Source organism: Wasmannia auropunctata, unplaced genomic scaffold (genome assembly GCF_000956235.1).
Source record: "Wasmannia auropunctata unplaced genomic scaffold, wasmannia.A_1.0 LD334508.1, whole genome shotgun sequence".
Taxonomy (NCBI): Eukaryota; Metazoa; Arthropoda; class Insecta; order Hymenoptera; family Formicidae; genus Wasmannia; species Wasmannia auropunctata.
The window spans coordinates 1,042,660-1,070,214 of NW_012028382.1; the positions used below are offsets into that span (position 1 = coordinate 1,042,660).

A 27,555-nucleotide genomic window follows, 5' to 3' on the forward strand; every position below is an offset into this window, starting at 1 on the left:
ATCTGACCCTTCTCAGTTGCCTCCGAGCTTTTCTAGCAGTCGATATCGTCAGCAAAGTGCGTTGTAAGTTTTGTGTCTTGTCACGGGTGAAAATTCAGTACAGACTGTGCTGTATTTTGAGCAGTGTTACGCAATCAAATTCTGAAGACGAAGCACCCCCATAAACTGTTCTCAACATCTCCAACGTTTCGAAATGAGATTTTCTCAGTTTCACGCAGAATTTGATCGCTGCTCGAGATTGCTGAATTTTCGACCGTGATAAGACACAAAAATTACAACGCACTTTACTGACGGTATCAACTGCTAGAAAGACTCGGTGGCAACTAGAAAGGATATACCTGATTGTATACTTGACATCCCGCATCAAAAGCCCCCGTCCAATGGATCCACCCTCCGAGGACAATTCTGATTGGCACCAAAAATAGTCTCATTACGTTTGGGACAGACCATGTAAACATTCAAAAATAATTATTATTATGCTGCTGCACATTTATGATATATTGTATGTCGCATTTATATCACACTTTTGAATTCAACGTTTTTTTTAGCGCAAATTTTTTATATAAAAGGAATTAATTTATTAATACCGACGTCATTAATTGATAAATTATAACAATTATAATTAATAAAGTCAAACAACACCTTTTGAATATGATTAATAGGAGTAATTTCTTATTGTAATATTATAATTATAGCGAAAAAAATTAATTATTTTTATTATTTCTTATTTGTACAATGTTATTATCAAAGAAAATAGCAATAATAGAATTGTTTGAAGGAAAGCAACGTATTTTGGTGGAGCTTTAGAGTTAGCTATGAAGACTATTGAACCTGCTTGTGGAATATTAATTTTGTTCAGTTCAACATCCTGACTGAAATACACAGAAATAAGAGATTAATTTTTTTACAATAATTTTAAATTGTTTTAATTTTATCAAATATTGATACTTACTTTTGTTTTATTCCGGAATCTACACTCGCAACTTTAACTTTACTGTTCTTGAAACCCGTTAACACTTTTGTTAAATCAATCTACTGTTTCTCTTTGTTTGAAAAGTTTATTAATAATGTTACAGCCTCTTTGCTCGTTTTACGAACATACAAAACAGTGTTGTTTATGACATCAGTAGTTAACGATCCAAATTTGAGTGCCTTTGATGTAGCTGCGTCAGAGCGCGATAAACATGATGCCTAATAAGAGTTTTCAATATTTCTTTGTAGTAATAAATTTACTTTGACATAATTATCGTGAACCGGTAACCAAGTTTTAGTTGTGTTACTGAAACCTGTCAATACAATTAACAAACGGTACTTTATCACTGAGCAATTCTTTTTTATAATTTGGAATTAATTTCTCTATAATATTTATTCCGTGTTAATAATATTTAGAAAAACACCTTGTTTTTTTTTTAATAATATAAATTTTCTTTTAAAGCTTAAATTCTCTTTTAATAAAATTTGATTTCTTTTGATATATACAATACGATATTTTAGAAGTCGAAATGATTCTTTAGATTAAAAAATTTTCTTGTCACGCATCACGATAATAATTCCATCGTTCTTAATTTTTTATGTACATTTATAAGAAAATGTAACGAAATTTTAAAATAAAGATTAAATTTATAACTTCACACAATTTATACCTAAATTTATGAAACGATCCCATTGTGCATTGGTATAGTGTGCGGACGGAATCGCGAGATTGACTTTTGTACTTATCTTTGCCCGCGTTACAAGCCTGAGGATCCTGCGTATCTGTCCAAGATATGTCTATCTTATCAACCATTCCAATTTCTTCTCCGTAATATGTCACTGCTACGCCTGGCAGTATCATAGTTAACATAGTCATCGGATCAGTCCTTCCAGGAAAACGCAGGAAAGCAGTACGATTACGATCATGATTTCCCATCTGCGAATATTTTGCCGTTTGTTGTTCCGTTTGTAAATTATACAATATATGTATTGTTGCATATTATATTAGCTATCTACATTAGAATTTACAATTGGAAGCATTAATACTTCTCGACAGTGTGACTTCGTTTATAAAAGTATTTTACAACGAGCATCTTTATGATTACGTAGCACGTTTCCCATCACAATTTATACGTGAGGCGGATAACACTGGAAGAAAGAACCTTATCGAACATGCTGAAAAAATCTCGTGAATTTGTAATAATTGTCAGATTGTTCGAGAGGTAGCATTATCTGGGGTACGCTGGCAATGCGGATCGCGAATAATAATCTGCCGTTTTCCGCGAATAAAATTACGTAAAATGTGATTCATCTTAAAGCTGGCAGTAAAATGCAAGTTGGGAAAAGATATAATCATCAATTTCCGAATTTTTGTTAGCCCTAGCAATCCTAACAAATTTACAAAAAAAAAAAAAAAAAAAAGGAAAAAATCGTAGACAAATTAAAAAGAAAAAAAAAGAACATAAACACTGCAGAACTTTATATATGTTTTTTTAAACTGTTAATACAATTAATTTCTTTATGAGATTGGCTTAAAATTTCTAGCGATCTGAAATTTTGCGCATAATAACAGAAATAACGGAAATTTCTCTTTATTTATCTATCCTCTTATTCAGAATGAATTTTTTATTACATTTCTCTTGTGAGAAAATTTAATTATAGTTTGAATTGCCGACCCATTTATTGGAAATTGAAAGATCCAATCTTTAATTAAATCGTAGGTAATTTTTCCTTAAGAAAATCTTAAAGTTTTATTAATTATTGTGTAATATTGAAGTTTAATTACATAGGAGAGAGGGAGAATATCTTTTAATTACACTTGACAAGATGTATTGTTATACATATGATGAAATCTTGAAAATTTCATGCCGCACGGTAATTGCCATGGTTCACGGTATTGCGTGTCTATTTTTTGTTTACAAAATTATCAGTGACACATAGATAATCATACCATTGAGGTATTAAGTATTAAGCCTTGATATTTATCACTGTTGCGAAAACGTTTTTTAAAATATTACTTTTTTGTAAATTAAATATACACGCATTTACTAATAATTCTCTAAAATAATTTAATTGTGATTTAACTACTCTCGATAATTGTTATCTTATTAGTAAAGCGTACATAAGTGATATTCACGTTTATTGATTAAATTTTGACATAGAAATCTAATATATTAATTGGGCATTTATGAAACAAGTTTTATATCAACATCAATTTGAATAATAATTATATTAATTATATATTATTTTTATGATGACAAACTGATGGTAACTTTTAATTTGGGATTGAAAAATGGCAGATTTTCTTTTATAGAAAATCATAAAATGGAATTCTTCTCGTGAAATAATGGTTTCGATTTAGGGTGCATTGCATGTCCTAAGAATATAGGTTCTAGTAATGGGTACGGCTATAATTCAGCTGTCGAGAAATGTTAGGTATTGACAAATGTTGCGAAAAGCGGAATTGGAGATTAAATTCTCAATATATATCCTTTAGGGCATCCTTTAACGTAAATAGAATTAACCTTCAAGGGTTCATATTGGTTCTTGCGTGATTCTCGCGTATAACACATGAAATAATGGAAAAAAATATAGCGGTTGCTTTTTAAAATTTCAATTTTATTTCACATACATACACATTTAAAGATTTTAGATCATATATTACATATCATAATCGAAGAAATGTATTAAATATATATGCAGTATATATGTATGTATGTACAGAAATTATGTACATATAAAAATGCGATATTGCAATTTTATATATTACTTGAAACATTTAACATTAATATTTATTTTATATATTTTATTTTCTAACGTAATCATTCACTATTTCTCTTTGACTATTTCTACTTTGTTACAGTTTCATAAACAATAAATCTATGCTGTTATCTATAAACGTAATATTATTTTTTATAAACAAATCCAATTAATAAGATAAATGTAGAACGTGGATAAATGAAACAGCAGTGTTACATGGATATAGAATAACGGCAAAAAAGATTATGGAGATTACAAATCAAACTATATTTTAAAGATTGAGTAATTTCGCCTTTTCGTCTAGAGAACTTCAGATATAATTACGTTGAAAAATATGATGCCTCGTTTCAAATATTCATTTCCACGGCTTTTTACTTACATGGCGCTAATATATATCACAGCTCCTGATGCGGGAATCTTCAAGTTGCGAACATCTTTGATAACGTTCCTATTATATATTTGAAAAGAAGTGGAAACATGAAATAAAGACGTTCGAGATAAAGAGATAATATACATACAGCATACGCATCTCTTATGCATTAATACTATTATGTATGTCATGTATTTTATTTTATAATGTATGTCATTATTATTATGCGCTATGTGCGAAGAAAAAGTATATTTACCCAATAAGATGGTGAGCATTTGTAGTAGCATAATAAACGCTTAATTCATTTGATGTGTCAACAAGTACTGATAAATCAACAGTTTTTTCTTTATTTGCAAAGTTTACCACTACGTAAACCGATTGCTCTCCATCAATTTTTCTGTAATAACACGTACATCGTATTTTTATTCAACTCTAACATTTAATTTTAATAAAAAATTTTAATTATGTTAGAAAAATCGTCTCGCCAGAAAAATTAAAGATTAAAAAGTATAATATACATATGCTAACAAAAATCTGAAATAAAGAGTAAAAAGTAAAAAGATGAATGTGTATATGTATATGTATATATATATATATTTTTTAACATCTAAAACGCACTTAAACAATTTTATTAGAAGATAACGGCATACTTGTTATACGGCTTTCTTGTTATACTTTACTTTACCTGGTAAAAGCGAGGACATCATCGTCCAATAACCTCGTGGTTAAGGCTCCACTTTTAACCGCAGGCCATTTTCGTAGAGCAGCAACCGCTTTATAAAGAGCATAGTAGGAGCTGTCCTGTTTTTTTTGCGCGGCTAAATTAAGTGTCACATAGTTTTTGTTAACCGGTAGCCACGTTGTCGAATTTGTAGAGAATCCTAAAATTATAAATGTAAAACAGATTTCGTTAACAGAATAGTTATACATATGATATGTCACATTCAAATAATTGTTCTTTTAATACAGATTATTGTATATATGATGCCACGATAGTTTCTCAAACGTATTGCCTTTACCTTTTCAAGATTATACCGCTGCAAAGACAAATTCAAACTGACAGCGATAATATGTTGTAATACGATCGATATAAGAAACCTGTTTCATCTCAAGTTTTTCACCCACTTTCTTTTCGTAATCTCAAAATGTGACGTGTGACCTGACAAACATGTCGCGTTCATTCTTAATATGTGGGCCATGACACGAGACACTGACATTAAAACGATGCGCTTCGTTTGATATGAATCAGTTTTTTTATAGTGGCCGACGATTACTTAATGAAATTTCTCGCTATTTATTAACAGATCAATTGTTCAATTTTTGGAGAAGAAATCTATTCGCAAGGTGATATTGGTCAAGGTAAGATATTTACCTTCGTCAATATTAAAATTCCAAAGATGATTGTAACACTAAATATTCTTCTACTTAAAAATTATTAATAAATATGCAAAATGGCAAGTAACATATTGTTTTTTCGATAATTCAGATATTCTACTTAACAAAAGATAGCTTTACGATTTGCAATTAGATTAGTTTTCTCAATTGCTTCCGTGAATTTTCATATCTCAGTTAGTTTCTACAGATAACAGTAAGCTTAAATTGTTGCGTTTCAGTGGATCTAACTGATAGATTGACATAGCGATTTTATATACAAGTTGCTTGGATAAACCCGTACCAGCCGAAGTGGTGTCATCCCATTGGAACGGCGTCCTTACGGGATCTCGAGATGCTTTCTCGTAACCATCTTTGCCGGCATTGCAACCTTGCGGATCTTTGGTGTCTTCCCATGAGATCCACGTGTCCTCCATGCCGATTTCTTCCCCGTTATAAGTTACACCCACTCCCGGAAGCAGTAGAGTTATCATGGTTACAGCTTCCGCTCGTTGCCGTCCGTAACGGGTGACCAATCGCGAGTTGTCATGATTTCCAGCCTGCGCGACGGAAAGAATGGAATAATGTGAAATTACATTATCGGTTTAATTTATTAGATATTAATTTTAAAAGTAGAGACCAAGATGTATATAGATATAGTATATGATAGCGTATCTCGTGCGTAAATTGTGCAATATGCTTCGTTACGAAAAGAAAGAGTATATTGCACAATATATGCTAAAAAATGTCAAGCTCTTTGTCAATCAAGTGATATTTGGAGATTGGTTCCTTCTCTAGATTCGAAAGACACATTTCTCTCGCTCGACTTACCACCCAGTTAGCAGTTGCTCTCAAAACAGGCATGTTTACCATCCATCTGTCGATTAATCTCTTGAAATCGGTTGCCTTGGAATCTCGATCCGTATCGGTAATGAAGGCAAAATTGAAGGGAAAGTGTGCGCCGTACACATAATACTTCATCGTCATTGTCATATTCGCGTAAGCCTCCATCATTAGAACTTTTTGATCCGAATATTCGTTTAGCACTTCTCGCCATCCTTTGACCATCTCATAGGTACGCAGTTGATCCTTTGTGTATATCTTATGCGTATAGCCGTAGTCATCAGGATTTGGATTACCCGTGAGTGGTTCGTCCAAGAATCTGACATCCTCGCACAAATGTGGTATCGCATCCACCCGGAAGCCATCCACCCCCTTGTCGAGCCAAAATCTCATGACATCCTGAGGGCAGGAATAGAGAGCATGATATACCTATATGTGCAGCACCTATATACACCTACCTGTGATCTATATGTCTTTAAGTGGATTAAACTACTAAACTATGTACTCCCGAAGATACATTAGAGCGAAATGATAAGTTGCGTACAAAAAGCGTATTAAATGATTCCATTAATTATTTTCTTTTGTTTTACACAAAATCAAATCGGTAATTTGCTATAAATATTATTTGATACATAAAAAATTATAATTATTATAACAGTCATTTGTAGTACCTTGATTAGTGTGCGTGCGTGTGCGCGCGCGTTACAAATTTATTTTGACAGCTGACTAATATCTCACTATTGAATTGATATATATTTTGTCATACCAGACATCACAGACGCGCGCACTATTTAACTTTTTTTTCCCTACTTCCTATAACAACGTTTACATTGCATACCATTACATTGTATTACACTATTAATTCTTCGATACGCACAACTGTCAAAATATATATACGATAACAGCCGTTCACAAAGTAAGCGCAGTGAGAGAATCAATCAGCGGAAAAGAGTCAAAGTAAACTTCGAGATTTTCGATAATTCGAATATCGATTTAACGAATGCCTTTTTTAGATAGAATGTTCCGATATCAATTATGCATTTGTACCTACCGTAAAAAGAAATTTTCGTATAGAAGCAAGCAGAAACAGTTTCTTAATAAAAATGTCACTGCATATTTGTTTGTATAATAATCTTGACGTTGTTAAGAGGACTCTCGCGTAGCATTTTTACTATTTGTCATATCGTTATGCCTGAACGTGCGAAATGTCAGTTTTGTGTGATAGTGAACTTTAATCGCTACTAATTTAAACACTTTAGAGCTTTGACATTTTTGTCATATATATATATATATATATATATATATATATATATGTATATATGTATACATATATGGTAAGGAGAAGCACGTTGTCGTTGTGGAACAATTTTGCGGAAGAAAAGAAATTGAATAAAATCTCGACATCTGTCGTGTAACAACGAACAACAGAGTATACTGCCAAAACATTTTTGTTACGTACCATTTTTTAATGAAAAATAAATACGTAATAAAAGAGAGAAGATATTATTTTTGTAATTATTAAATAAAACCAAACGAAAGATATGTTTTTTGTACAACTTGGAATTTTGTCAAGTTTTTAAAGCCAATACAAAAATGATTGCAAATTGCGTCACGCGAGCTTGCCACTCTATTCACTGCACGACAGTTCGTCCAATCCGGATTTTATTGCATGTACCAGTGTACTTTACAACTTTCGGTATTACGGCTGGATATTTCACCATTTCACTGTTTCTCAAATTACGCGCGCAGGATTTGATCGTAGAATATGAATGCTTGCAAAACTTTCATGTACTATAATTCTATACCAGTCCTGTAACGTAAAAAGAAGAAAAAACCGTGTTATAACAGCCAAGGGAAAACTTGACCTTTAGCCTTTAATTAAGTACGATGTGCAAATAATTTGTTTGAAAGTTGTTATTCCGGCTCGGCGAACTTTTAGTTTGTTAAATTGATCGTAATTATCTCGCTTCACACTCGCTGGACATTTGTCACCGTATAGTCGGACGATCATTATCGATCATCTTCCTCGTTAAATCGCATTAGTGTGTCGTGGTCGTGCGATATTTCAAATGTCACACCTTTGAAAAATTGGCAAATTGTACGTCCGCTTCCTGATTCATTCCCGTGCGAGCATAATTTTACGCTCATTGCGTTCGCTTCGGGCAACGAGCAGCTAATTGCATCCGGTTCCCGGTCAACACGTGACAATGTGACAACGCGACAACGCGATCGGAGAAAACACTTGCCCGTCCATTTTACGTATATTTTAACAGTTTGCCTTGAGTTAATTATCCTTGGTGTGAAAAAAAATGCGACGTTGCATGACGATAAATACATGGTGTGTATCGTATTGTCTCGATCGATTTCTTTATTCACGCGGTCACGCGTGATTTTTTTGAAAAACGAATAATTTCGAGCAAATCTCGAGCTGAGAGAGTGGAAAAAAACAGAATGGTGTTTACTTTTCGTTTCGCAATGCAACGAAGAACGGGAAATCTGTCGCGCACATACGGCGATGATGACGGAAAAAGCGATGTCCTTGCAGGATGTAGGTATACACGCCGGATTTATTTTCACCCCTTGTGACATCGACGACACGCTGTAATCCGTCGCCCCTACGCAGCTTTGTTGTTGTGGTTACCCAAGACAATGAGATAACAAGATAATCCGATATCAGTTTTGATCCAAGTTCTGATCGGGAGAACTGGATATATTTCATTAAGTATATATCTATACTGATAAAATTCTTTTTCACATCGAGCTGTGGGCCACTTATCGGATTTTGCCTTAAAATTATCTATTAAATACGAAACTAGTTTAGCTATGACGAGCCGAGTCTTAAGGATAATCAGAAATTCACCGTGATTCCTCTAGCGCAGATTCTTGCTATAAAATTACAATTTTACAAAATATATTCTACCAATACAGAAACATAACAATTTATTTATATTTTAATTTCAATTAATCTGTCAAAATAATTTGGCGCGGAACATTGATCTAAACTTAAATGTAATAATAATTTCATATGTACCTTCATTGCGTTTACCACGTTCTCGTTCTCATAGTTGAGATCAGGTTGTTGGTATGCGAATTGATGCAAATAATACGCTTGTCGTTCTTCACGCCAGGTCCATGCTGATCCGCCAAACACGCTCACCTATGCGGATAATCGTACAATTATACCTTTAAAACTACAGATATAAAACAGATATCAAGTATACCAGAAATATTCGAAGGAATGTTGCATTCTTACTAACCGAAATGTAACAAGTTTGGGTGTGTCGCGAGTAAACGTGCCGTTTGACATTATGTGATACTAATAATTTTAAAACTGACGAAACATTTCGCGCGCGCATACAAAACTTATAATCAGCGATGATGCATGGATCGTCGATTATCTTCAGTATGTCCAGCAAAGGAATAAGTAATTTTCAGAAGTTACGCATTCTGTTAATTTACATTCGATTCGACAAACAACGAATTACCGAATAAGAAAAACTTATCGCATTAAGATTTTTAAGATTTTCGTCTGATGGATATATTACAGGCTGAAACATTTAATCTTTATTGAAAATTATCTGTAACGTAGATATAGATGTTAGTTTAACTTTTTTCTAATTTTTTCTTTTTTTTCGTGTCTTTGTCGCAATAATTAATCACAGATATCTTGAGTAATCAATTATATTTCTGTAATCTACCCTCTCAAATGTTTCTACTACATAGTAATGTTTTTTTAACATTTATATAATTACATTATGCGTTAACAGATTAACACGAAACGTTTGCGGAATTGGTGTTATACAATTATATTAGAATTATATATACATATATTTGTTAGAACGTTATTTTTAATTTATTGTGCCTTGAGACACTATTTTTTATTTCAAATATGTCTTTTCAAGCGTAAAATCCGGATAGCTGCAAGATCATTCATACATCTTGCTATAATAATGCGTGTGAATCATTAATAAGCACAATATTTATATACGATATTCGATTGCTATGGGCTAGCGCAAACATTTCTCTAATATTAAACATTGTTTATATTATACTATGTAATAGAAAATTAATAATAAAAGCTATCTTAATTCCGTTTAGACAGCACGAAAGAGGATACTTGAAATTTGAAGGTCGAGATAGCTCACGCGGCGTATTCAGACTTGGATTAATTTACGGACTTTAACAACGGCCATTCACGAAGACATTCGCAACTCTCGCGTTGTCAGCCTCAGTCATGTTACGGACGTAGCTTCAGGTTACTCAATTACTTACCCAATTATTCGGCACCGTAACCGTCCCATTCGGCAGCACCTTGCCTTCATGCCATACATAATAGTTGGTGTAAGGTTCTATGCTTTGCAAACTTTTTTCGAACCATTCGTGCTGGTCCGATGAATGATTAGGAACGAAATCCATAATGATCTTCATTGACGCGTCATGCGTGGCCTTTGTGAGTGCCTCAAAATCCTCCATAGTGCCATACGTCGTGTCGATATTGACAAAGTCAGAAATATCATAGCCGAAGTCGACCATCGGGCTAGGATAAATCGGAGATAACCAAAAAGCATCAACATTCGATTCGGTGAGATGTTCCAGTTTGCTCATGATACCTGTACGATACAAAACATTTGAATTTTATTTACGAAACACTTCTCTACTAATCTTTTAGTGTACGATAAAATAAATAGATGTTTAATTATAAGTGTGCTTAACTTCTTCGTAGACTCGTAACCGATTCGAAACTGCCAAGATAGTCAATATCAATATCAATTATGAAAAAATTTACAATAAATTTAATAATTAGCCTGTTTCGAATGATCCGAAAGGTGAGAGGAATTGAAGGAATGTTGCTTCCTGCAACAATGGGTTAATCCATATTTTGTAAAAACAGAGAAAATAAACTCTAAAGTTAAAGTAATGGAAAAACACATTCATTTCTACATCAATATCACATATTCGGTTACGTTATGAATTAGCTCATTGTTTCAGCAAGCTCTTCAATTAATTTATAAAGATTTTTAAAATCGATTCTATATTCAACAAAGAATATGTTGCTAGAAGTAAAAGCTGTAAATTTCTAAATTTCTAAAATATCTCTACTTATTCTTTTCTAAACATTTATATACATTACATAATTATAATAACGATAGCTTAACAAAGTGATAAGAATACAACAATTTATTCACCATTATTTATTTTTTAAAATGCTATGTTATTTAGAGCGATATATATTTTTATTCTATACATGATTATATTGCTCTTTGTATTATAGAAATTTAAATCTTTAGGATTTTACCTCTAGAAAGAGAGAACATAGAAATTACATCTAGAAGGTAATAATTACGTCTATGATTTTACTGTAAATGAAAAAATCTTTGAAAAGTACCTACCTTTAAGATCTCCGATACCATCACCATCGCTATCCTTGAAGCTTCTGGGATAAATTTGATAAAGGGACATGGACTGCCACCATTCTGGATCAGATTTACTATACCCGAAATTAGACAATAGTAGTACCGCACAAAACATTAACGTTATTATACCCTTCATCTTTACTGGAGCTTAAAAATACATTGTAAAGAATTATTCATGTGATAACATAAATAAATTTCTAATTTATCTGCATAGAGGATTATTCTCTAAATAAATATAGCATCAATCGTTTATTTATCATTTATTTCAAACGATAAGGTAGGAGATAAAAGATGGAGGTTTAACGTTAGATTTATGAGAAATGAAGTCGAGAGAACTGAATTTTAAAAGTAAAAAAAGTAACTTGATATAATGATAAAACTTAATTTATTTAAGCAGACAGATTTGTGTTGTTTTTTTAACAGTTCTACAAAAATGTAATATATTTAATAATGAATCGTATGTGTTTTTAAATATTAACAACTTTTGAGATAAATATTTATTTGTTTAATGGCTATATAGTACTTGAAACTTTTTACACTTGTATTGCAACAATATCACAAAACTACATAATCTGCAGATTATTTTCCAAATGCTTCATCAAAAGACGTAAACAAAACTTAAAAGCTTTTTGATTCAAATATATTTTCTCATCTGTTCGCAAGTATTACCTGAATATGAATTTAAGGTAGACTGAAATCGGGAACATGGCATATATGTATAATATCCATATGACAAACACACAATTTTGCAATGTATTATATAAATCTGTATAAATACATTTGTATAAATACATCTGTATAAATACATCTGTATAAATACATCTGTATAAATAATTATCTCGTTATATTTCTGCAGTTTCAAAATAGCAAAATGATAATATAGTAAGTGTATTTTAAATCGAATTTATTACAAGGTTATTATGACACGTTTAACAATTTCTTAAATGTATATTTTCTAATTCTTTAAAAGTGAAATAAATAATAAAATTATCTCTAAAATATTAGAAGACATCTCATGTCTTTTATCATTTCATTCTTACATCTATCTGTATATTTTGAAACACCTCGAAATAACAGCCACTTAATTACTTTTTATTACTGTACTATTATAAACTTTGTAAAATGGTAACTATCAGAGTTAAATTGTTTCTACAAATTTGCGTACTTACTTACGACAATTTATTGGCACGAATGCTTACTTCTCGGACACTTGCTATATGATCTACTGTTGTAGAATAAACAAATCTTTCCTCTTTTATAGCTGCTATTATGTAATTACAATCAGGTAGTTTCACGCATACAACTGATGAATCCTGTGCGGAGATATGACGACATATTAATATGTGTCTAATCACAAGATGTATATCTTTGTCTTTTATCTAACTCTTCCACTCTCCAAGATAGGAAACCATCAATACAAATACAAATACAACAACTAAAGCAGTGTTTCTCAAAATGACAGAAAATTAAATAATTAATAGAATATATACAAAATATATAATACGTACATGTACGCAGGATTACCTACTTTAAGTACATTAATTTTTCATGAAAGATCTTTTGATTAATTCAGAGTGAATATTTTTAATGAAGTGAAAGGAACTTTCATTAAAATTTAAAGCATAGATTTTTTGACCATGAAAATTATTATTCTTGTATATATCTATTTAATATAGAAAATGCTTTAATCTATGCTATAATTAAAATATCAATTAAAACGATGACACAAACAAATATTTTCTTCTTTTTTTGGGGGGGAAAAATTTTACGGAATACTGTTTCTGAAACACTGGTATAATGTCAGAGAGATAATGTTTTATATTTCCGGTGAGATTAAAGAGATTTCTTGATATAAATGATGACATCATACTAGTATCAGTTTGATATCTAATATACATTATTATCACATCGTTGATTAATAACGTAAGCAGTAAATTAATTTCAAATAAAAAAATTGTTTTACATAAATTTAATATATTTTACAATAGAAAACTAACGGTAAGAGATATTTTAAGATTAATAAATCCTATAATATATACTAAATACATTGCTCTTACAAATAATCTTATTTTCGATACAAGTTATTTTTATAAATTCTATAATTCCATGCAATTAAATTTGTTCATTTGTCAAAATAATATCTCGAAATATGATGAAGGACGACATCAAAATTGGTGCAATTAGATATGAGAAAAATTAAAAAAATAATTAAGTGTCTGAAAGGCTCAGAGAATTAAAAATTTAAAGAAGTAACAATAATAGGGCAAATGAGCCTTGCACATGGTGTTAAATATATACTAATTACATTACAATATATGTAATATAAAATTCTTTTAGCAAATTATTGTTGGACACATGAACTGAAAATTATACGCAAAACTCATCGAATGTGACCGGAAAAAACAACCGTTTTTTTTTAAATATAATTCTACTGCGACCAAATTAGTTATTTTCTTTGTATTTTCAATGTGGAACCGAAACGTTTGGCTTGTTAAAAGAATTTTATATTATAAATATACTATGATGTAAAATTAGTACTAACACCAAGGCTCATTATTGCCCTATTATTGCTACTTTTTAAAAAATTTCAAGTTTTATAATAAAAATAATTATCCGGACATTATTATAGATTTATGCGTATTGACATGCCAGTATAGACATACAATATGACAATGTAATAAAAAAATTATCAAAAATTAATTTTGATAATATTAATTATTTTCGACAAAAATTTAATCAGCGATAATAACTGAAAGATAGCGCGCGTTATATATGCAATATAACGCGTGTGCAATATCTGCATTGCGTAAATATTTATTTCTATCCTTTGGTCCCGCTAGTCTTTTTATACGACATTTATATCTAAAAAAGATACTTTTTAATTAATATTTTGTATCTATAATTCCTTTTTTCTAAGACAATATTATTTTATCTAAAGCGTAAATCAGTACATACGTCACTATATATTTATGTCATTATATTTATTTTAATTTTATTATGTCTTTTTTTCCTATAGGAGACGTTTCACATATTTTATCATTGTCTGTTTAAAGATTACACTGGTCGACATGATAGATGCGGATTGAGTTTTTCAAATTATTTCTCGTAGATTTTTGGGCGCTGAATACGAATCTGGTCGTAAAGTTGCTCTATCACTTCAGGTTTACAAGATCAAAAATCAGGTTAAAAGAGCCGAAAGATGGCGTTTTAGATTAATGTTCATATATTTATTTAGAGAACACTGATTTTTCTATAGTTTCTTCCTACGCTATTACATAGTATTAGTCTTGAACGACAAAATCCATTTTGAATCGTCTTCGTACAATTTTTTTTGTCCAAGACATACAACATTTAACAATAAGATACAAGGTTTGCAACGCTTACATACATATTTACCTATATTTTTTACGTTATGTAAAAATTTAGATAGAAGATTAAAATTGTGTGCAACACATACATATATTGTGTGTATTCATAAACCGTTGCAAACCTTGTATATGCAACATCTCAAATGTTGTATATATATCTAGGACAAAAAATCGAGGACGATTTAAAATGAATTTTGTAGTTCAAGACTAATACTATGTGATAGCGTAGGAAGAAACTATAAAAAAAAACAATGTTCTCTAAATGAATACATGAACATTTCCTAAAACGCTATCTTTGGCCTTTTTAATCCGGAATTATCTCGTAAATTTGACGTGATAGTGCAATTTTACGGCTAGATTCGTATTCAACGTCCAAAAATCTACAGGAAATAACTTGAGAAACCCAATTCGCATCTATCATGTCGACCAGTTTTATATACATATGTTGAACTTATATGTTGAAAAGAATATTACAATAGGTATATATGTATGTATATTTCTGCAAATACAATAGCCGTAATTTGTTATAATTTATCATAACAAATCATAACAAATCAGTCCATAACAATTGTCTTTGTTATTTTATTTTTTATTTGAAAATACAAATGTGTATGTGGTAGATGAAATAGAAAATGTTTTCTCTTAGCGTAGTAGCGTTACGTGGACGTGGCTAGTAGAGAGTTTTAAACAAAAATTCAATCTTGTGACCTAAAAACATTTGCGCGATTGCGCGATGTTTAATATAGCACCCGGAAAATGCTCCCAAAGTTCACTTCGTTTTAATGTTAATAAATAGATTAAAAATGTACCGTGTCGTTTTATACGATACAATGTAAATTAATCGGATAATGAACAATAAAAATATAGAGTCACTGTATAAAAAGAAGAGCTTACAGCTGAATTGACTCAAAAGAAATATCGTTCAAGTCGTTTTTTGTCGTTAACTGCTGCAGAAAATCTGATCTGCATTGCGATACACGTACGATCTAAAATATTTAAAATGAAGATAAATTAACAATTTAAATTTGCACAATTGTTTTGACTTCTATTTTCTCACAATCAGATAGTTATACAAAACAAAATTGCCTGAGTTTTTATTTAAAAAGGGAGAGGGAGTGATTATCTCCCCTTTCTCTGAGATTGTATAAGATTCAGAATGAATACGCATGATCGATTTCATTTAATCGAAAAGATATTATGCACAACATCGCGAGTTATGGCACACGTGACGATATTTATTTCTCGACAGTCTAGTAGAAAACGACGTTAAGAGTTTGCATTATTCAGAAATGCAAATACGCATGTCGAGCGTAGCTCGTTCTCGGATGCAAGACTGAATTTCACATGTGACCATATAGCCAATGCCTGCTATGCTGCAGACAAGCACAAAATGCATAATCGTCTGCATACGTCTGGTTTTACTACTATCCAGCGGCCGCGATCGGAAATCAGATTTGCTGAATGTCGCTATATTTAGTGCAGTAGTGTACCTCTACGAGCGTTACATCGCTCACAGTACGGTGGGCGACGAAAGGAATGAAAAACGAGACAATAAAACATAGGCAGAATCCGGCGAACGAATCGCATTCGAATTAAAGTCTTTGCCAGACATAAAGTCTAGAGGTATATCCGTCTTTCGATAATCAATAATCCAGGTATGCGCATCTTTTCAGTTTGCGTGCTCGAATATGTTATACATATGTGGTACACAAATATGAATGCTGCAGTTGTCCTTTAAAACTGCAACTGACATGATTTTACTTTTCTTATAATCTTTTGTTATTATTCTTTGACAAAGGTCACGTCTCAAATTTTCGAAAGTAGCTGCGCTCGATTCTGATCACGTTCCAGCCGAACTTGGTGGAGATAAAGTCAACATATCCTCGAAAGATTCAATAAAATCAATAAGCCGATAAATTTAAAAATTTAAAATTTTTTACTAGATTTTGCAATAACAAAAGAAACATATAGAAATAGATACATAGAAATCTTATATATAATTAATGTAATCTTCCAATCGCTAATTTACAACTTTTTGATATTAATTAAAAAGAATTGCCGTGAACAATCATATCGTTTATTTCTTTTTAGAAATTAATGACGATCTAAATTAATTGAATTTAATATATTGTTGAGAGTTCAGGCTTTTTCCCTGTGTATGTATTACAAATGTATTTCAAGAAGCAAATTTTCATTCGCTATACTAATTGATACACGAACTAAATGCTAACTTGTTAGTAGCCATTGATATTGGAATTACATTTTCTTTTTTCAATAAAATTTCAGCCTTGAATATTTTCTATCGACAATAGATATTGGAAGGGGATTTCCTGCTTTATCTCATTCGCCTTATTAATTGAATTAAGCTGCTGCAGCGACCGATAAGAGCTTATCGTATAGTACATCCACCATTATCAATTTTTCAATGGAATTGGACGTATAGTTCAATGTTCACAGTTTTGTAATGTCGAAATAGCTTTCATCTTTACAGGCTGGCTTTAATAGAGATCTTAATAAGATGAATTTATAAATTTGAAATATATTTTTAAAAAACTTCTTATTACACACGGACAAGAAAAACGAGTTTAAATCGACAGTATGTTTCTAATGCTCTCTTTAATGTGTGAAAATTAAATCGGTAGAAGAGAGAGCTTTTCATCTTTCCTGTCACGCAAGTAAGTTTATGGCGGAATAAGATAAGCTTTTCCAAAGAGTTTTACATTTTCAATTTCTAATGCAATACTATTATATTCCATCTTTCGAAGAAACTTTCATATGCCAAGCAATTTGATATCAAGGATATCACTGAAAATAATTTATATATATTCTAAATTGCATTCAAATGACACTCAGGAGAAAATAACTGCAATATTGCTGTTTAAATAGTTCGATATACATAACTTATCACATACATATAAATATAGAGTGTACAAAAACTCGCAAGTCGAAGTCTTACAAATCTGTGAGAAGATAGATGATGAAATGATAAGGTTTTCACAAATCTCGAATGTTTTACACATTCAAATGTGGATTTCACATTTCAAATGCTTTAGATATATGTATACGTTTTGCTTTGATGCCGTTAAGCTTTCGAAGATACATCTAATTAACACGTCTATTGTCATATTGCATGTAATGGTAATGTCGTAATGTAACGTCACAAATGCTACATTACAAAATCATCAAATGTATATTACCGTAATTAATTTGACAAATGTTACAAAGTGTATAAGGCCAAGCAGCTATCACTGCAGTAAAACCGCGATGGCCGAGTAGCTATCGATCGGTAGCACCTGTCTATAGCTCGCGAATTAATCTCATATCCGATCGATCGTATAGGTACGAGACCAACGGTCACATTATAATAATCACAAGTTGAAGTGTTTCTAATCGTCGAGAATCGTTTTACCATAAAAAATCTAACGGAAATAAAAATTAAACATGAGCATTTATATTAAAGATCACAAAAATAAACCCATCATAAATTTATAAAAAATTAGTTATTCTTTGTTAATGTAATAATAATTTAACAGCGGATATTCAAAAAACACATTCATTTTTTAATATGACATCTCTTAGATAGCAAATAAGTAAAAAGAAAAAAGAATACAAAATAAAAAGTAAGAGTAGTATAATTTAGATGAGACTAAAAGATGAATTTAACGAAATTAAATCATCTTCACTACTTGATAAAACAAAATCAAAGCTAATAAAATAATATAATTCAGCGGTTAAAATGGAATTATTATACAACATAATGTATTTTCATTTCCGTCATGCGGCAAATCCGTCAAATCTGGATGCAAACATAATCATATGCATAATTATGTTTAAAGACTTGCAATTAATCAAACAGCATTGTTCGCAGCATTGTCAGCCACATGTACTGCATTGCCATTTTAAATTTAATAAATAGTTTATCAACGGACCTTTACATTTGTCCTAACGATAGAAATCAATTTTAAAAATATAATAATTTAATAAATATTAATTTAAAAATTTATTCTTTATCACACACTGTCGATTTAATTATTCATTATGTTGTATATAACTTTTAGATAACGCATTTAAAACATTTGTTAGAAATAATTTCCAAAATAAAAGTGTTATTACGTATATAAATTATTTTTAGTAAATTTTTTTAGGTTTTAGGAATTTGTTATCTTTATATTTGTATTATAATATACACAGCATTAAATCATAAAGCACTTTGGTCAAAAATAATCGCATACGCGAACATGAGATTTAATTTTATAAAAATATGCAAGCAATTCTATGGAGTAGTGATGTAACTTACATTTTTCTTATTTTGAGGAAAGAAACAGTAATAAAAGTTTTCGTCTATATTTTTTATATAGACGCAAGATGTGTCTACATAAAAAAAATAAACGAACAAAATTGCCTTGAAATTTAGGTAAAATCTCGGAATTATCATTCCGCTTTTTCATCGCAACGATGAAAGCTGTACGATGTACATTTTTGGCTAATAATTTTGCGCTATCCCATCCCTCTTTCTCTCTCCTTCCCTTCTCTTTTCAAAAACACCTTCGAACACCGATAGAAGTACGACGGTGCGCGATGATTGGTTATGAAATTATTCGCTGTAAGCGGATAAGCAAACAGACGCGAACATACGTGAATTATTGCATTTCGCTTGAATAATACATGAAACTGCGAAGCAATGACAAAATGTATGCATTTAGTGTTATACAGAGCACAAAATTCATATTTGCCTCTTTTTTTTAATTACATTTTTATTTTTACCAAAAGTATGCTCTCCCTTCCTTACGCTTCAACATAGGCACGCTACGCTACGTGTATGTATTTTATATACTAGAATTACTAGATACATAATAATGTTTATAATATGTATTATAAATATCATAAATGATAATTTAGATAATATAGAAACTATAGGGTAAAATATACGTACACGATAAGATCAATGCAAAATATAACTACTTTATATAATTATGCTTTTAAACGCGTATATTTAGCTAAAAATTATAAGCAATGTAAATCCCATTATAAATCCCATGATAATCAAGTCTTGAGCGAGACCTAACTCATGCGTAGACAAGGTTTGCATTTCGATCCGCTTTGTCTTGGCTATACATATGTGTAATTAGTAACGTATAGAGTAATCACGTTGCAAACAGGCAGAGACGTCCAAGGGAAATAATAGCTCGAAAATTAGTTTCCACAAGTTCCTTGTTATCTTCTTATTGGCCCAAAGTGGCAAGTACGTGTTTTTGGCGTCAATAAGGCGTCTCACTAATAATGAAAGACTCCAAAATACACGTGTTAAAATCGATAAAACTTCTGGATTATCTTGTACTTTATAGCATCTATAGGTAGATAGTGTGATTATGACTTACAATTAAACATATATATGTATGCAAATCATTTAATAATTATAATTATGTAATGGCAACTTATAAAATATGAAATTTATGCATAAATTTTTATGGTTCTGTAAAAAGATAAAAAAATTGTTCTACATATTTAATAGCACTTTAAACACTTTTCTCTTGTAAAAATAACATATTGATATAAACACGTAGAAAATGATTTTTGATGGAAAAATCATGTATATTTTTAATTATCATAAAAACTAATCATTCATACTCATGCTAATTATTTTCCGTTAGTTAGAGAGCCTAGAGAATTTCTTCAGTCTCAATGTTCTAGAAATAGAATACCGTCATTGAATAAAACCTCTCGTAAAACCACACATCAGTGATGTAAACTTCAAATTTGAAATCACATTCGCATAATGACTCTTTCAAAATTTCAAATGTTTTTATTTATTTATATAATAATTAGCAAAACATTATATTTGAACGTATGCTATTATTATATCACATATGAATATACTATAAATGGATTTTTAATCTTGCGGTTTAAATTATCTTCTTCAAAAATTTTAATTTATTTAATTGAGACATGTGATACATATTTTTACTAAAATACATCTTATGTGATTTTCTTCGATGCGATTGCTCTTTATACTGGCTGAAAAAAAGTTAATATTAATATATAATGTTCATCTTCGTTATAGCGAGAATTCTATCTCTTCTATGAATATAAAATGATAACTTTCAATAGATCAATGGATTATAGATAGTTGTAAACATGTTACTACTTATCTTCTCTATGTGGATCCGTAAAGTTCTGGGCATTATGAAAAAGAACGAAATCTTTTCTAAGATTTTAGCATTATTTTTTTTCCCTTGTTATCAAGGAAGGAAAATAACAAAAAAAAATATATATATTTCAATTGGAAATTCTCATGACGAATATGTTCGAGAATAGACCTCAAGTACAGAAAAAAATACATAGTAAAAAAAGAAATATTTTTTCAATTTTTTCTGACACATAATGCGTAAACTTTTTCATTAACTTAATGGATGATGATTATCACACTGTTATATGCATCGTGCAATTTATTTTATGAAAGTATACATATATATAACATATATATAAACGAATGAAAATGCAGGTAACGATCTACGAAATACCACTCACTAATATTATTTAATAATACATGACAAGCATGTAATTATTTGTGAGGCAAATACAGCGCATATAATAAAAGAAGTAACGTCAATGAACCCGTCACTAAGTAACAAAAAATTCAGGTAGACATATGTATATTTTGAATATACAATATATTGCCATTATTAGGTGTATGTTCATTCTGTGATATTTAGATATTCACTACTTGCGTAATCTTTTTGGTCGTACATTATTGCTTGGATAAGGTCATAAAGTCTCACAGATAGAAGCAGATTAAAAAGAAATTAACCACTCGGAATAGATATGATGTGTATGCCCTATAATAATTTTCCGATTCACCCGCATTGATTAATGAATGCGTACAAGTGCACGCACCGCGTAGGTACACTTTCGCACGTTAATTTTGTCGGCACGTACTTGTGACACAAAGTTAACCGATCGGCTGCAATGATAAAGTTATATATTATCGTTTTATTATTCTCGTTTTTTGAAATTGCAGTTGCATCTCCGCCAGATAGACGAGTCACAAGAGACGATATCGGGGTAGCCTCAGCCGGTGTAGCGGTAAACAATGCGGCTGCTACCGGCTGCAGCAGCACAAGCGGCGCAGCAGCATCCTCGAGGTCGCGCAATCCCTCCTCTTCTCCTGGTCGGAATGGCCAACTCTCCAGTAAGTTTTCGAGGTATTACCCCCCGAGATACGCTTCCCCTAGATATAGTTGGACTTGATCTACTTGCACGCTCACACAAACATGTGTATCTGTGCATTTATCGACGTGTCTGTAAATATCTACACGCGTATACATTTCTTCCAAAAACAAAATCTTTTTTTCGACCAGCTACAAAGTTCTCTGATATTCGTATTGTCACAGTATGTAATATACACACAAACTATTTGATAGAACAATCGTGTGAGTCGGTCAGACAGAAAAAATTGAATGTAAAAATCTCAATTTTTGAAGTAAAATTATTTTTATATGACAATAATTTTGCGAAATATAAAATAGTTATATATATAATTAAGATAAAATTAATTAGAATTTTGATAAAAACTTTCTTTTATTTATTTTTCAAAATGACTAACAATAAGTCATTGTTCTACGATACGCGTCGGATTCCTTGAAAAACCTTCATAATTCCACATGTCCTTCCATTCGCAATAATAGAAACGATTACGCTCATTTTATTTCAGAACAGGGCACTTTGACGATAGTACGCCGAAGTTCCGGCAAAAGCAAAAGCCTCAGCGGTGGGAATTTTGAAAATTCTCCACCACCGCACAATCCCGACACTTCATATTTATCGGGTCAATCCGTCGATCTCGAAGAGATTCTCGATAATATCGATCTTTCGACAGATTCACTTCCTGCCGTTGACACTCCCGACGCATGCGATAAAGCTGCCCTCAGGTATTATGTCGTCGTGTTAATGGCTTTACAAATGTGATATTTTAGATCTAGGTAGAGGTTTACCAATCTCAAACAAATAGATAATTCGCGATTCTGGTATATTAAAAGATAATATAATAACGCACCTTGCTGTATTGTAATTTACTAACTTCTATATAACGCGACATGTTGTATTGAATTAAATAATCATTATTATTGGTGCATATTTTTTACATAATATTTGAATGGCACGGCGCGCTAACATATCGTAATTATTAGCCTTTATAATTTGCAAATTATATAATTAACATGATAATTTATCGGCTTGTTAATATTATGATTCAGCATTCTTTGCGCGCAGTTTATAATTTTTATAAAGCTATCAATTTTGTGTTTAATTATGATTTTTGTAAAGTACATTTGTAACATTTTGTCTACTTTTTCGCGCGCTAAATATTTTTTATTTAATATAAGAAAACCCCACGTCAAAGAAAATATTTATTCTTTTGATCCTCCAATGGTTAAATAGAATTGCGTTTGCAATCTCGACTTGTCGCGTAATTATTGGAAAACGATTGGAAGCGAACGTCTAGTTTAGAAGGCACGTTATTGGCGCACAGGGAACGGCTCTCCGAAATACCTCTCTTTTGCAGATTGAGGTGTTTATTGAGGCAGCTACAACATGGGGAAATATCCGCCGAATTACTTCAACGAAACTTGCATTACGCAGCTCGCGTACTCGAGACTGTTTTCATCGACGAGACCAAGTAAGTTTCTTTTTGAGTGAGAATTCCAAATCTCTCACAAACGAATGAAAAGCAACAGTATCTCTATATTAATCATTATCTGCAACTATTTCAAGTACTTTTGCTTTCTTTTTTCTTTTTTGCTAAAATTTACAGGCACTGTTAGGCATCCTAACGGTCTTAACATTCTAAATCTTGCAGTTAATAACGACTCCCTTTTGTAGATATTGTTGATACAACCGTAGTTGGATATCTGACAAAATATCTAACGAGATTAATTCAAAGGCTATCCCGATATAATTTATTTATTAATGTGGGGTGGTATTTAGGTGTCGATCAGACGTGTACGTATGAATATATGTATGTAACCGACCGTTTTTGCGTTTTACATGATCAGTAATGCTGAGTGATTTGACTGTTTCACGAGACATGACGTTCGCAGCGGAATTGAAATTAACTATTAATTATCTATTTCGTTACTATGCAGTCGCGACGTGACCTTTAACACAACACTATCGCTTTCCCCCTTTATTAGGTACAACTTAAAAATTCAATGCTTCCCAATTTGCAATGAGAACTTTCCGTTTTCGCGATGCGTCGTGCCGGATGAAACTCACAACCCCTAGCTGTTCAATTATTGGACGATCAAAGATTCAGCTGGCCATGAAGGACAAAAGCCGCTTCCCGCATATGCGCGCAAGCGGGATCAATCATATAAGCGATAAACCTTATGTGACTTTAGAGGGTCGATATTTTCTAACTTGAACAAATCGCACGTAACTTTACAACACGGTCTGAAAGTCAGGAATGTTCCTCGGATTCCTATACAGAATCGTTCCTGTGGGAATTCGCTCGAGAAGAATTGATGTCGACGCCTCTTTAGCTCTTTAACTTATGGTAGAGAACTGGTCTCGTGAAACCGGGGGTCGTGAGTTTAGTCCTCACAGGAGGCAAGTGAATTTTGATTTCTAACACCGTTTTCCATGTTATTACAATTAGCTCGTTTTATACATTTTTTCAAGTTTGAATAGCTAAACGGATTAACTTACTACTTTTGATAATTTATCACTTTGTAGTCAATACTAAACCCCATGATTTTATAAATTTTACAAATTTTCACACCTAATAATTTCAAGATGCGCATCTTTTATTAAGTACTTTTGCGAAGCTCATTTTTTACGCCTAAATTCATATGAATAAACAAAGACAAAGTTTTTATTTTCTTTTTCTAACATTACTTGCGAAAAATTTCTATCCACGGTATACCGAGCATCACGCATTATATACGACGAGAGATATGATATATTCCTGTGTGATACGTGCATCAAATGCGTGATAGTTACTACACGCAGTTGGCTACTTACACCTTAAATACCTCTTCTCCGTTCCGAAGATTAAAAAGAAATCAAGAGTCTCTTCTTCGAAATGAAGATTTCGACGCTTCAAGCTAAATGCCTGACCACTTTTTTCTAATTTTTCGCTCACGCAATTGCGATGAATTGTGTGGAAGCAACGGAAATGCGATTAGTTCGCTTACATATCTTGTTTTTGCCACAATCTTTGTTTTCAGGACACTATGCAGCCGTGAAGCACGACGCATCGAATGTATCCTATTTTATTCTAACTCTAGATTTATTGTAACATACACTAGATTTATTGCAACGTGAGAAGAATTGTCGATGAGAGCGCGCAGCAGTGCGAGATGCCGTAGCTGTAATATTAAAAATTACAAAAAATGAAAAGAGAATAAGAGTACACTGCAAAAACTGTAATCTTGTATTATTCTAATCTTTTTTACACATGAACTAACAAGCACTACCGCAGGGTGAGTTCAGGCGGGAATGAGTGCACTCGGTCATCACGTAGGGGGGCGGGCCTGACGTCTTCATCCCTAGGGGGCGGCTTGGATCCAGACGGACCACAGGGCCACACGGTGGTAACCCAGAAACGGAAGCTTCGCACCCCCGTATGGGCAAGGTTGCGAAACATTCACATTTCCAACCCCCTTTACGACTCCACATTCGATTCCGCATAACACGATCCTCCTTCGCGATTCTCCTTCGTTTTTTTTTTTTACTTGCTCTCTGTCTGCCGATTTTCCCGCAGCCCACACCGTATGAACCGTATCCGTGCCGTCGCGGCGTCGTGCAGACGCTTTTTGTCGTCCTCTTTCTTACGAACGATAGCGCTTCATACTCGCGCTCGTCTTAAGAAGCGAGACGTTCTCGCTTGAAGATGATCGTTGGTAATCGTGGCAGTGAGCGACAATCGTGAATTTCGTCTATGTAATATTGATATCTGATAATTATTTTATAATTAAAATTAAAATATAATATTTAAAATTGATGAGCAACATAAATGGGAGATCTATAAATATATTTCTTGTAATTTGCAACGTTATTTTTAGCATCTAATTGATATTTCATTTCTACCCTTTAATCATTTAAAAACAGCGGTATAGATGATCATTTGCGATAGGTATAAACGATAAATCAATTAATACAATGTATGATTCTGTCTCTATTGTTATTATCATACAAGTGATATTCGTAAATAACTAAAAATATTGGTAAATGTCATTAAATATCAAAATACTGCAATTGATATTGAGTATTGATAGCGGGCAAGAATTGCTTAACTTGAAAAGATGAACAATTTATTATAATTTATAATTAAATTTTTGATGTACGACAATTCGCAAATAAATTGGTCTTTTCAACTTTTAGGAAATACGCTAGAGAAAAATTAAAGCAAAAATGCAAAATAAAAGTTTGATATATATTTCATTATTCTGTAATAAAATCTATTTATTATCTCCAATATTTTTTTTATTTTACATGACATTTAATATTTTATATAACATTTTATTATTTGCTCTTTATCGACCGTTTCTCAGTATTCAGTCAACCGCTAAATGTCAATCTGCCAATATTCATCACTGGCTTGAATTTTGCGCACGCGATTGACAACTAATCAGTGTCACGGAGAAGCGACGATGATATTTTCGGGATATTATATTCAGGCTATGTCTTTTACAAATCGAATAAAAAATGTAACTAAAATTATTACAATTGACGTCAGGATTTCTTAGATTAAACGAGATATTCTAACAATAAGTGTTGTATAAAAACAACAACAATATCTTATATGTTATATTTTCAATTCTATGCTGATATTAAGAAACTTTTTCGTGAGGAATTCAAGATGTCGCTCTCCTCTGTAAAAATACCAATTATAAAACATTAAGTGGACCGTGTCAACATTTCTTGATCGTTTTTTTTTTAATCGGTAATTCTGTCGAATGTTTCTAGAATAGTTAATATTAGCACAAAAACTAAAACGCATAAATTAGCAATGCGTTCGTTTTTTAATAAGTTTGTTTTAATAGTTCAGGAATTCAAATTATTCTATATATGTATATGTGATAGTCTTAGATACGATACACTTAGTACGTTTATATCGTTGCGAGTAGATGATTCTCTTAGAAAATATTATTAAAATTCATAATTATTCGTCAGTTCTGTAGAATTATCAACGTGTATGTTATAATTAGTAGAGTATAGTTAGTAGAGAATAGTTAATACTTAATTGAAATTTTGCATTACATTTAAATGAACACTACAAAGACAACAATTATATTTAACCTGCATTTTTATTATGAAAATATTCGTTTCGCGATATGCAAATTTGATTAAATAATTGGATATGATACAACAAGAAACATTAATCTTACAGCCATAGTTAATTATATATTTATCAATTTATTTATTTTTATTTCTGCATCTCTTTTTCTCTCCCCCCCCC

General features: G+C 31.6%; 2 protein-coding genes across 12 annotated transcripts in view; one reads left to right on the top strand and one right to left on the bottom strand.

Annotated features, from left to right (window-relative positions):
- LOC105458502 (calcium/calmodulin-dependent 3',5'-cyclic nucleotide phosphodiesterase 1A-like) overlaps window positions 1–27,555 on the top strand; it is an 86,184-nt gene that overhangs the window by 50,371 nt on the left and 8,258 nt on the right. For 6 of the 9 annotated variants that reach the window (XM_011703852.1, XM_011703851.1, XM_011703855.1 and 3 more), the window contains 4 exons: window positions 22,117–22,287; window positions 22,810–23,026; window positions 23,659–23,772; window positions 25,576–25,728. In XM_011703852.1, coding sequence (XP_011702154.1) covers window positions 22,117–22,287; window positions 22,810–23,026; window positions 23,659–23,772; window positions 25,576–25,728 — 655 coding nt within the window. The remainder of the gene's footprint in view (window positions 1–22,116; window positions 22,288–22,809; window positions 23,027–23,658; window positions 23,773–25,575; window positions 25,729–27,555) is intronic. The other 3 variants (XM_011703850.1, XM_011703853.1, XM_011703856.1) reach the window with 1 other exon arrangement.
- On the bottom strand, window positions 3,979–13,043 carry LOC105458501 (alpha-glucosidase-like). 3 transcript variants are annotated; one of them, XM_011703846.1, is made up of 9 exons: window positions 12,904–13,043; window positions 11,707–11,877; window positions 10,589–10,926; window positions 9,348–9,473; window positions 6,305–6,715; window positions 5,778–6,033; window positions 4,788–4,983; window positions 4,359–4,499; window positions 3,979–4,180 (listed from the first exon to the last, which is right to left on the bottom strand). In XM_011703846.1, exons 2-9 carry the CDS (start codon window positions 11,864–11,866, stop codon window positions 4,108–4,110), a joined length of 1,701 nt encoding a protein of 566 aa, XP_011702148.1. In that variant the 5' UTR covers window positions 11,867–11,877; window positions 12,904–13,043; the 3' UTR covers window positions 3,979–4,107. The 3 variants fall into 3 exon arrangements, with proteins under 3 accessions (XP_011702148.1, XP_011702147.1, XP_011702146.1); XM_011703845.1 differs by having other exon boundaries at window positions 12,900–13,043; XM_011703844.1 differs by lacking the exon at window positions 12,904–13,043 and adding an exon at window positions 12,400–12,490.